The 13,270-nt window shown below is 35.8% G+C and overlaps 1 protein-coding gene across 1 annotated transcript in view; it reads right to left on the minus strand.

Annotated features, from left to right (window-relative positions):
- Positions 1 to 237: 237 nt before the first annotated feature.
- LOC103196423 (arylacetamide deacetylase-like 2) overlaps positions 238 to 13,270 on the minus strand; it is a 29,600-nt gene continuing 16,567 nt past the window's right edge. The window contains exons 4-5 of the mRNA XM_007940162.1: positions 8,672 to 8,843; positions 238 to 840 (exon numbers count right to left, since the gene is read on the minus strand). Of these exons, the coding sequence (XP_007938353.1) occupies positions 238 to 840; positions 8,672 to 8,843 (775 nt within the window). The remainder of the gene's footprint in view (positions 841 to 8,671; positions 8,844 to 13,270) is intronic.

Consider the following 13,270-nt stretch of genomic DNA (forward strand, 5'->3'; position numbering starts at 1 on the left):
TACATATGCATCACCAGTAAGTCAGAAATCATAAGAACTAGTTCAAGGATACACGGTAACTGTCACAGCTGATTTAGATTTAGGTAACACAAATGACATTATTCTTTGCAAGACAACTACAAAATATCTCAAATTACAACCCACAAAGTGCTGGATATATATATATATATATACACACACACACACACACACATATATATATATATATATATATATATGTATATGTATAGTCTGTGTTTATAAATTCTTATCCAGCCAACTAATATACTTATCTCTTATCTTAAAACCTACATGTAAATAAAATGGTGGTGATATGAATGATAAAGCTCCATGTATTCCATTCTCTATGTGGTCATGAAAAACTTGAACTCCAACATTTTGAAGTCGTGTGACATACATAAGTCCATCATCTCTTAGGATATCATACTGACAGGTAAGAATGTAAGTTGATGGCAAATCCTGTAACTGTGAATCTTTAGCCAACAAGGGTGATGCTCTATTATCCATTAGTCCTGGTAATGAATAACTAGTTCTGCCAAGAATTGGTTCGGTATAAACATGGTCTTTTCTATACTTCTCAGGTAGTAGGATACTCCAGTTAACAAACTTGAACAGATGCTTTGATTCCAAAGGCATGTATTGGTTTCTTTTCATTGCTTGAGGAAGCACTTCATCCTTGGTAAAATAAAGACTCACAAGTTTTATGCATGTGTCCCGTGTCAAAAGTATACCATGCTCATTTTCTCTGTGAGACGGCACATATGAATCAATTGCTTGTAAGGCAGGGTAAAGTAAAGCTTGTGCCTTGATTTTACGTTTAATCTCAGGATCATTCTGCACCTGAAATATATGATGATATTCTGTAAGTCAAAGATCATCACAATACCACAAAAACCAAAACCAAACTTAACTGCCATCCAGTCGATTCAACTCATAGCAATCCCTTCTTGGGTTCCTGAGGTGGTAACTCTATGAAAGTAGATCACTCAATCTTCCTTCCAAAGAGAGGCTGGTAGGGTTTGAACTGCCAGCCTTCTATAAAAACACCAGGAAAAGAAAATTAAATTTGAAACATTTAAGCAATCATGAGATTTTTGAAGAAAATCATGGTGTATTTTGATGTGATAAATCCTAATTATTATCACAATATTCAGAATGTCTTTCAATAGCATGAAAGCATGTCAAGCCAATCTCAACATTAATTTTATTTTAAATTTTGGGAATGAGATAGAAAGTGAGACACATTTAATGTAATGCTATTTATTTCTAAAAATTACCAATGAAAATAATCTAAATATGATATTCTTGGGGAAATTAATAGTATATATTTGGTTGTTGTTGTTGTTATGTGCCCTCGAGTCAGACCATATATATAGGTTTTTTAAAATTCTTCTTGATTAAAAGTAGCCAAGTGAATGGAAAAAATAAATGTAACTATTAAAATAATGTTATGATGGCAATTAGGTAGAAATTTCTGATGTCATGCCATAGATTTGAAGAAACATTATGGAAACACAAAAACACATGGATTAAATTAAAAAAAAAAAAAAAAACTATTAATGATAGTCAAATTCTTAGAATAGTGAAATAATTGGGAAACAAAGTTATACAATTATGAAAAACCTTGTTGATATTCACAAAGTTTGAAGTGCAAAGGAAAAATGTGGAATATTTGACAAGAAGCCTCTTTTCCTTTCTAGAGATGAGGGGCATCCTGAAACCTCTGCTGTAAACCACCACACCTTTCCTTTTTCTTTACCTCTGGCCCTTCAGAGTGCAAAAAAGTCCCTGAAATCAATCGTCTGGGAGCAATTGTCTCATCTACAGATTGGCAGCTACAACAAAGGTACCTGGACAAATGGAAATACCAGATGCTACTACAAGGAAAAAGCTCAGAATCTGAAGTATTTGTCTCTAAGTCAGCAATTCATCAAAGAAGCTGGGGGAACCTAAAAGAGAAAATAAATTGAAACTGAAGAGGCACTTCAAAACAGGAAATGGTATTCTACCACCTCCACAATGCACCCCCAAGATGCTAAAGTTTTCACAAGTTTAGAATAAAAAATGACCCTAAACTCCCTCTACTCCAGATCTCTCCCCATTGCCCTCAGAAAGATGATTTACTGAGTAAAGAAGATCAATCATCAATATTCCACCTTTAGTCTCACAAACCTGGGGAAAAAAGCAGATAGAAACCAGATAAAAAAGAAGAAGGCAAAACGAGTACACCCACACTATTCTCGGGCAAATAGCTGAACTGGTTACAGACAATCCAAATGGTGCAGCTCACAAGGTCTCCCTCATTAATTCCAGAATGGAAGCATTTTATTTAGCTTTACTTAAGCCCTTCAGTAGGAGCTCTGGTAGCATAGTGCCTAAGGCACTTGACTGCTAATCAGAAGGCTGGCGGTTCAAACCCACAAGCCACCCCTCAGAAGGAAGACTGGGCAACCTACTTCTGTAGTGATACTGCCTTGGAAACCCAAAGAGGGGTCGCTATGAATCGGGGCCAATCGACGGCACATAACAAATAACAACAACAACAACAAGCCCTTTGGTATCTGTATCTAACATTCCTTTCAGGATGCCATATGAAATTACTCACTTTTTCCTCATATATGTTACTATGTCTCCTGGTGGTACAGTGGTTACAGTGCTTGGCTGTTAACAGAAAGGTCAGTGGTTCAAACAAATCAGCCACTCCCTGGAAGACAGATGATACAGTCTGCTACCTGTAAAATTTACAGCCTTGGAAACCTTGTGGGGCAGTTCTACTCTGTCCTATAGGGTTGCTATGAGTCAGAATCAACTTCAAGACTTTGGTGGCCTGTGTTATGTTGTTTGTTGCCTCACCATCCAGCACTTTTACCTATCCCTCTGCCATCTTCAAGGCTCAAGTCAAAGTCAACTTCCTTCAAGATACTGGAAGACAACCTCCTGGCCAGATCTTCCAAGGCTGGCACTTTTGCCCTAGTCTTAACCATTGTGTTATCAGTCTGAAGTGAATCTTTCACTACATATTTAACATGTATTTGTAAACATATATGTGTGATAGAAAGATCTACATTGATACATGTGATGAAGAGAGATTATTTACCTGCTACATTTTATTGAGCTAACATAAATGTCCCTTATCATTACACTTCCATGTTAAAAAAAAATGGCTACTTAAGAAAAATAATGCCTCATTAAAATGATCTCCAATAAAGTCATGGACCACCTGGAAGCCAAACCTCTGTAACATTGAAACAAATACAGTCCTTTTATCACTTGCTAATGTTCATTAAAAGATAGAGCTGTAAGCTATTGGCAAACTAATTATGTAATTATGTGCTATTGTCCCCCAAGGTAATGAAGAAAATAATTATCCTAAGCCAGAAACAAGAAAATTATGAAGGCTGAATTTCTGATGTCAGCCTGGAACATTTTCTAATTATCTGATTTAGTGAAAACATCTTTCTCACCTGACAAATGGACCTTTCCATTTGCCACTTCTTGATACAGTAACTTTTAGTCACAGTCTATCTGGTTAACAATCATCAAATATTAAAGGATAATAATTTTAAAGCCCTATGAATTCTGGGCTTAACTTAGACTGTTATGAATGTGTTTTAGTTTTCCAGATCTAAGACAGTTAACTAGTCTTTTCAATAACCAAACCTACTGAGATATTTTTTTTTTCCTGTAGATGAGGAAGTACACCCCAAGACTAGTTGCTTTCTGTGGGTATGTACTACACTTAACAGACACAGGGAGAGAAAGCTCTATCAATAATTGACCTACAATACAACAGGACAGGTTACTCTGTCCATGATCTAACAAATATAAGAGAGGGCCCATCCAGGGACTACACAGGACAATGCCTCAGCATTAAGAAGCTTCTGCCATTCATTTCTAAGATCTCTAGATGGTGTAATCTGATAAGTGCTCACCTACTAACTTAAAAGTTGGGGGTGAAAATCCAGTAAATGGTGCTGCAGAAAAAAAGGTCTGACTTCTGCCACCATCACCCCCCAAAAAAAAGAAATAAATAAAAGCTCTATAGAGCAGTTCTATGTTGTCAAATGGGGTTATCATGAATCGGAATCTACTCAGAGGCAATGGGTTTGTTTTTTGATTTGCCATTTATCTTGATTCAGTTAGTACAGATAGATAAACATGTTTCCAGAGCAGTAGTGGTGATTGCCTAATCTTCCTTCTGGCAGTGGCTGGTGAGTTTGAACCACCAGCCTTCTGGTTAGCAGTCAGATGCCTTAGACGCTATGCCCCTAGAGCTCATATCAGCACAATTAGGTTCTAAAAGCCAGGTCGTTAAGCAAAAATATGCATTATTTGAAAATGGAGGATGCCTACCTTCAATTCACAAAGTGGAGGATGACTAAGTCATTACATAACCATCAAATTATACCATTACATGACTATAAAATCACTGAGAATCATGTTTCAGCCAAGTTAACACATCACCTTAACCATTGGAGCCGGTGTTGATTTGCCTCACATCTTGTTGTTCTTTACTGCCAGAATAGATCATTAAAGGGCAAAATAGTTGGATAGTTGTTTTTTTGCTATTGTCATAAATGTGAAATGTTGCATAATGAGACAGTCAATAAGTTAGGAGTAGCTATTTTCTGAAAAAAAAACTCTAATCTAGTGTTTTTGGTTTTTTATTATCATTGTCTCTGCCCAATCAGCATAGTTGGAATTGACTGGATGGTAACCAACAACAACAAAAGTGACTTTTTAGACATTTTTCCCCCTCAATGGCCCCTAAAATGCTTATATCATGGATGTTTGTTGGTATTATTAGGTGACTTCAAGTCAGCTATGATTCATAGCAACCCTACAAACAAAACAAAAAATTGCCTGGTCCTGAGCCATTCTCACAATATTTGCTATGCTTGAGCACATCTTTGCAGCCACTGTGTCAATCCATTTCATTGAGGCTCTTCTATTTTTTTGCTGACCCTTCACTTTACCAAGTATGATATCCTTCTCCAGGGACCGGTCCCTTCTAACAATATAGCCTAAGTACATGAGACAAAATCTGGCCTTTCTTGCTTCTAAGGATAATTCCTGCTATACTTCTTCCAAGAGAGATCTGTTCCTTCTTCTGGCAGTCCATGGTATTTTCAGTATTCTTCATTCACCCACACCACAATTCAAATGTATAAAGTCTTCTGCAAATTTCCTTATTCATTGTCCAGCTTTTACATGTATATGTAGCTAATACCATGGCTTGGGTCAGATGCACCTTAATCTCCAAAGTGACCTCTTTGTTTCTTAACACTTTAAAGAGGTCTTTTGCAGCAGATTTGCCCAGTGCAGTATGATGTCTGATTTCTTGATTGCTGCTTCAATGGCTATTGATTGTGGACCCAAGTAAAATGAAATCCTTGATGACCTGAAACTTTTCTCCATTATCATGATGTTACTTATTGGTACAGTTATAAGGATTTGTGTTTTCATTATGTTGAATTATAATCCATATTGAAGGCTGTAATTTTTAATCTTCATCAGTAGGTGCTTCAAGTCTTCTTCACTCTCAGCAAGCAAGATTGTGTCATCTGCATATTATGGGTTGTTAATGAGTCTTCCTCCAATCCTGATACTACGTTCTTCTTGGTATAGTATGGCTTCTCAGATTATTTGCTCAGGACACAGATTGAATAAATATGGTGAAAGAATACAACCCTGATGTACACATTTCCTGATTTTAAAGCATTCAGTATCCCTTTGTTCTGTTCATAGGATGGCCTCTTGGTCTATGTACATATTCTTCATGAGCACAATTAAGTGTTCTGGAATTCCCATTTTTGAAATGTTATCCTTAGTTTATAAGGATTATAGTTATAATCTGCATAGTTGAATGCCTCTGCATCGTCAATAAAACACCTGTAAACATCTGTCTGTTATTTTTCATTTTCAGCCAAGATCCATCTGACATCAGCTATAATGTCCCTCATTCCATGCCTTATTGTGATTCTGGCTTGAATTTCTGACAGTTCCCTGGCAATATACTGCTGCAACCGTTTCTGAATTATCTTCAGCAACATTTTACTCTCATGTGATAGCAATGATATTGTTTAATTATTTTCACATTCTCTTGGATCAGTTTTCTTTGGGATGGACACTAATATGGATCTCTTCCAGGCCAGGGTACTGTCTTACAAATTTTTTTTTTTGATATAAACAAGTAAGTGCCTCCAGTGCTGTTTCTTTTTTGTTGAAACATCTAAATGGGTATTCTGTCAATTCCTGGAGCCCTATTATTCACCAATTCCTTCTTTGAAGCTTAAACTTCTTCCTTCAATATCATTGGTTTTTGATCACATGCTACCTCCTGAAATGGTCAAATGTTAATCAATTCTTTTTCATACAGTGACTGTGTATTTCTTCCATCTTCTTTTGATACTTCACACATTCATTCAATACTTTCCTATTTTGCCCTTAGAATCCTTTAACATGGCAACTCAAGGCTTGGTTTTTTTCTTCAGATTTTTCAGCTTCAGAAATCCCAAGTGTCTCTTCCTTTTTGGTTTTCTAATTCCAGGTCTTTGTACATTTCATTATAATACTTTATTTTGTCTTCTCAAGCTGTCCATTTCTATCACCAAGACCATATTTTCCAAATACCAGTGTTTCTCTAAAAAATAATTCCAACTTCCCTGTTCCAATCACCAGTAATTGTCAATACAGCTTGGTTGCATTTCTGGTAAATTTCATAATGCAGAAATTGGTAAAAATCTTCAATTTCTTCATCTTTGGCTTTAGTGGTTCATGTGTAAATTTGAATAATAGTAGTATTGATTGGTCTTCCTTGTAGGTGTATAGATATTATCCTATCTCTGATAGCATTGTACTTTGGGATAGATCTTAAAATATTCTTTTTAACAATAAATGTGACACCATTACTCTCAATTCATCATTGCTAGCATAGAAGACTATATGATTGTCAGATTCAAAATGGCCAATATCAGTCCATTTCAGCCTAGGATATTGATTTTTATGAGTTCCAGTTCATTTTTTACAACTTCCAGTTTTCCCAGATTCATAGTTCATACATTCATGTCCCAATTATTAATGAATGTTTGCAGCTGTTTCTTGTCATTTTGAGATATGTACCATCAGCAAATGAAAATCCTGATAGTTTTACTCCAACCACATTATTAAAATCAGCTCTACTTTGAGGAAGTCACTCTTCCTAGTCATATTCTGAGTGCCTTCCAACCAGCTCATGTTTTGACACTATATCAAACAATATTTCACAGATATTTAAAGTTTTCTAGTAATGTATCAGACAATATGTTTTACTGCTATTCATAAGATTTTCAGTGGCTAATTTTTTCAGAAGTGCATGGTTCTATCCTTCTTTCCAATCTGGCCTAATCTAGAAGCTTTATTGAAATCTGTCCATTATGGGTGATCTTGCTGGTGTTTGAAATATTGGTAGCAAGCTTCCAGCATCACAGCAACACATAAGCCAACTTACACATGAGTGGTAGATATCACAGATACACTGTAAATATATATTTAGATTATCTGTGCTTTATAAATAAAAAGAATAATATTTTTGCCTCCACTAAGAACCAATTTTTGCCCCCTTACAGGTGATATTATCCTATTGAGAATGTTTGTTCTATGTCAATCAATGTTTTGTTAAATGGATATATTTAATTTATATATGTATGTATACATATATCACTTATATATATATACACATATGTTTGCACACATAAATACACACACACACACATATACACTAATATATGAGGATATATACATAAAGAGGGAGCTCTGGCGGTGTAGTGCCTAGAATCTATAAGTGAATTTATCAAATATATGATGGTAAAAGACCAATATAAAAATCAATTACATTTTCATGTACTGTTAATAAGCACTTGAAAAATATTATTCTAAATCAAATTAATCTAAAATACTCAAAAATAAATTTGAGAAAGGATCGTCATGGTTTCTACACTGAAAACCATAAGCTATTGCTGAGAAAATTAAAAAGGCTGTAAATACAACACGGGATGTAACATATGCATGAATTGGAAGTCTCAGTATGTCAGTCTTGCTCAAGCAAATCTATAGATTCAATACGATGCCAATCAAAATTCAATTAAGTTTTAATTTTAGAAATTGATAAGCTATCCTAATATTTTGCCGAAAATGGGAAAGACATGGAATAAATACTAGAAGCAGTTTTGAAAAAGAACAAAGTTGGAGTCAGTGTAGTTTTGGCATAATAATAGGCATATTAATAGAATGGGAAGAATTAAAAAAAAATGGATCCTCTTATTATGATCAATTACATTTTGACCTCTGTGATTCAATGGGGAAATGATAGTCCTTTCAATAAATGGTGCTGAAAGAACTGAATATTTGTACGGGAAAAATAAATAAATAAATAAACCTCAACTTCTACTTCCCTACATAAAATATGGGAGCTCTGGTAGCATAGTGCCTAAAGCACTTGACTGCTAACCAGAAGGCTGGTGGTTCAAACCTACCAGCCACCCCTCGGAAGGAAGGTTGGGCAATCTACTTCCATAGTGATACTGCCTCAGAAACCCAAGGAGGGGTTTCTATGAGTCAGGCTGACTCCATGGCACATAACAACAACAGCAACATAAAATATAGATAGATAGATAGTTAGATAGATATGTACCTCTTGACTTATTGCTGCTGTTAAAGTAGCTCCAGAACTGTCTCCTGAAATACAGATTCGGTTGGGATCCACTCCATACTTTCTAAGAATTTTATCCTGAAGAAAAAACTTGACTGCAGCCATGCCATCTTCCAATTGAGCAGGAAAGTGGTGTTGGGGAGCTAGTCTATAGCTGTAGGGGGAAAAATCCATTAAAGATCTATGATTGTATCTGTCCAGGTAGTTTCCAAATACCAAATATATAAAATTGAAAACCTTAATCTATTGTTGAATCTTTCAAAACTCAAACCTAAATTTCTACTAACCTTTTATTAAAATGAAAAAATGAACTTTGATATAAAGTTTTTAAAATCTTATATCTAAGGTCCATGATGTCATTGTGTGAGAGAAAAGGGGAGGTTTATGAATTCCTTGAAATTGTATGTGCAATTTTTAGACTATGTGCATTTTGGATTGGAGATCATCTAAAGCTGACATTATATTCTCAATGTAACTGGTGACCTAAACATTTTAAAAACCATTGTTGAGAAAGCATCACAGATTTGTAAAAGCAGCACATTTGGGAGCATATCCTAGGCCAGTGAATTTTTTAAAAGACATTTGGATCAAAATTCTATAAGCTGGGAAGCTTCTTCATCACAGGTAATGTTTGAGAAGTTTAATTCCAAATAAGAATTGTGGTATATAAACAACCTTTAAGTTTTCTAGGTAGCATGTTAGGAGCCCTCATGTGCAAATGGCTAAGCACTCAGTTAGAAAATGTTGGTGGGTTTAGAACACTCAAAGGCTGTATAAATGTCACAGCCAAGAACAACCTATGAGATAGTTCTACTCTGTCACATGGAGTCTCTATGAGTTTGAATTGATTCAATGGCATTCAAAAAAAAGAATAACAATAAGGGAGATTTTTTTCTTCCTCATAAAGTAATTTGTGAGATAAATTATCACACCATTTTTAAAATGGGTACAAATGATATGTTTTTTTTCCTTATATGTTGTTTTTGTTAGGTGCTGTAGATTCAGTTCTGACTCATAGCAACCTTATGTATAACAGAAGGAAACATTGTCTGCTCCTGCCCCATCTTCACAATCATTGCTATGCGTGAGCCTATTCTTGCAGCCACTGTGTCAATCCATTTCGTTGAGGGTCATCCCCTTTTTCACCGTCCCACCACTTTACCAAGCATGATATCCATCTAAAGGGATTGAATTCTTCTGACAACATGACTAAAGTAGGTGAGACAAAAGCTGGCCATTTGCACTTCTAAGGAGCATTCTGGCTATACTTCCTCCAGGACAGATTTGTTCTTCCTTCTATCAGTCCATGGTACATTCTTCTATTAGTCCATGGTATGTTCAGTATTCTTTGCCATCACCACAATTCAATGACATGAACTCTTCTGTGGTCCTTCTTTTTCATTTTCTGGTTCTCACATGCATATGAGGATATTGAAAATATCATGACTTGGTCAGGAATATCTTAATTTTCAAAGTAACATCTTTGTTCTTTAACACTTAAAGAGGTCTTTTGCAGCAAAGTTGCCCAGTACAATACATAATCTCATTTCTTGACTGCTGCTTCCATTGGCACTGATTGTGGATCTAAGTTAAATGAAATCCTTGACAACTTCCAATTTTTCTCCATTTATTGTGATGTTGCTTACTGGTTCAGTTGCGAGGATTTTTGCTTTCTTTATACTGATGTGTAATCCATACTGAAGGTGTAGTCTTCGATCTTCATCAGTAAATACTTTAAGTCCTCTTTATTTTTAGCAAGCAAGGTTGTGTCATCTGCAAATCACAGGTTGTTAATGAGTTTCCACCAACCCTGATGTTGCGTTCTAGTACAGTTTCTTGGATAATTTGCCCAGTATTCAGATTGAGTAAGTGTGAAGAAAGGATACAATCCTTATTCACACCTTTCTTGATTCCAAATCATACAATATCCCCTTGTTCTGTTCAAATGACTGCTTCTTGGTCACTGTGCGATTTCCTCATGAGCACAATTAAGTGTTTCTCACAATGTTATCCATAATTTGTTGTGATCTACACAGTCAAAAGCCTTTGCATATGAACAAAACAAGGTAAACTTCTTTCTGGCATTCTTTGCTCTCAGCCAAGACCTATCTGGCATCAGCAATGATATCCCTCATTCCACACCCTCTTCTTAATTGGGCTTGAATTTTCCATTTTTCCCTATTGATGTACTGCTGCAACTATTTTTGAATTATCTTCAGCAATATTTTACTTGTGTGTGACATTAATGATATTGTTTGATAATTTCTGCATTCTATTGGGTCACTTCACTTTGGAAGGGACAAGATTATGGGTTTCTTTCACTCAATTGTCTGGGTAGCTATCTTCCAAATTTTGTGGCCTCCATTGTTCAATATTTTGCTCATTGATTCCTTCAGTATTACAACTAGAGTCTTGATTTTTTCTTCAGTTCCTTCAGCTGAGAAGTGCAGAGAATGTTCTTCCCCTTGATTTTCCAACTCCAGAGCTTTGCACATTTCATTATAATAATTACTTTGTCTTATTGAGCTGTCTTTTGAAATCATCTGTTCAACTCTTTTGTTTCATTATTTCTTCCATTCTAGCTAGCTACTGTCTTTTCAAGAACAAATTTCAGAATCCCTTCTGGCATCTATTTTGGTTTTCTCTTCCTTTCCTGTCTCTTTAATGACTTTTCACTTTCTCCATAAATAATGTCTCTGATGTCACCCCACAACTCATCTCATCTTCATTCACTGGTGCTCAGTCTATCAAATCTATTCTTCAGATGATCTCTACTTTCAGGTGGGATATAATCAAGGTCATCTTTTGGTTCTCATGGACTTGTTTGATTCTCTTCAGCTTTGACTTAAACTTTCATATAAGCAATTAATGGTCTGTTGCACAGTTGGTCTCTGGTCTTGTTCTGACTGAGGATATTGAATTTCTCCCCTGTCTCTTTCCAATCAGTTTGATTCCTGTATATTCCATCTGGTGAAGTCCACATGTACAGTCACCATTTATGTTATAGAAAAAAAGTTATTTGCAATTGAAAGTCACTGGTCTTGCAAAATTCTACACGTGATCTCCAGTGTCATTTCTTTCACCAAGGCCATATTTTCCGACTACAATTCTGCTTCTTTATTCCTAATGTTCCCTTTCCAATTACCAGTAATTATCAATACATCTTGATTGCATGTTGGTCAATTTCAGACACAGAAGTTGATAAAAATCTTCAATGTCTTCCTCTTTGGCTTTGGTGGTTTGTGGCTAATCTGAATAAAGTTGTATTAACTGGTCTTCCTTGTAGGTATTTTGTAGGTAGTCTTATCACTGACAGCATTGTATGTCAGGATAGATCTTGAAATGTTCTTTTTGACAATGAAGACAACACCATCCTCTTTAATTTCTCACTCGTGGCATAAAAGGTCATATGCTTGTCTGATTCAAAATGGGGAATTTCAGGTCACTAATGTCTGGAATATGATTGGAAGAAGAACCATTAACAACCTGCAATATGCAGATGACACAACTTTGCTTGCTAAACGTGAAGATGACTTAAAGCACTTACTGATGAAGATCAAAGAGTGTAGTCTTCAGGATGGATTACACCTTAATAAAAAGAAAAAAAAAAAAAAAGAAAATTCTACTTACTGGACCGATAAGCTACATCATGATAAACAGAGAAAAAATTGAAGTCATCAAATGTTTCGTTTTACTTGGATCCATGTCAACATCCATGGAAGCACCAGTCGGGAAATCAGCCATTATATTGTACTGGTAAAATCTGCTGCAAAAGGCCTCTTTAAAGTGTTAAGAAAAAAAGATGTTATTTCAAAGACCAAAGTGCACCTAGCCCAACCCATGGCATTTTCAATTGCTTTATATGCACGTGAAAAAATGCACAAATAATAAGGAAGACTGAAGAATAGTTGAATTGTGGTGTTGGCGAAGAATACTGAAAATACCATGGACTTCCAGAACTCTGTCCTGGAAGATGTGTAGCCAGAAATCTCCTTAGAAGTGAGAATGGCCAGCTTTTGTCTCACCTACTTTGGTCATGCAGTCAGAAGAGATCATTCCCTGGAGAAGGATATCATGTTTGATTAAGAAGAGCATCAGTGAAGAAAGCGAAGATCCTCACAAGATGGATTGAAGCAGTCCCTGCAATTAGGAGCTCAAGCATAGCATGATCATGAGGATGGCACAGGACCTGGCAGTGTTTTGTTCTGTTGTACATAATGTTGCCATGAGTCAGAGTTGACTGGACAGCACCTAACAAAAACAATGCCTGGGGTATTAATCTTTATGCATTTCATTTCATTTTTCACAACTTCAATTTTTCCTAGATTTATATTCTGTACATTCCACGTTCCAGTTGTTAATGGATTGTTTATAACTATTTCTTCTCATTTTGAATTTTGCCACATTAGCAAATAAAGGTCCCAAAAGCTTTACTCCATCCATGTCATTAAGGTCAGCTCTATCAGAGGAGGCAGCTTTTCCCCAGTCGTTTTTTGAGTGTCTTTCAACCTGATGGGCTCATCTTCTAGCACTGTATCAGAAGATGTGGCACTCTTATTTGTAAGTTTCTGAGTGGCCAAT

Source organism: Orycteropus afer, unplaced genomic scaffold, assembly GCF_000298275.1.
Source record: "Orycteropus afer afer isolate SDZICR_OR568_19922 unplaced genomic scaffold, OryAfe1.0 scaffold00066, whole genome shotgun sequence".
Lineage (NCBI taxonomy): Eukaryota > Metazoa > Chordata > Mammalia > Tubulidentata > Orycteropodidae > Orycteropus > Orycteropus afer.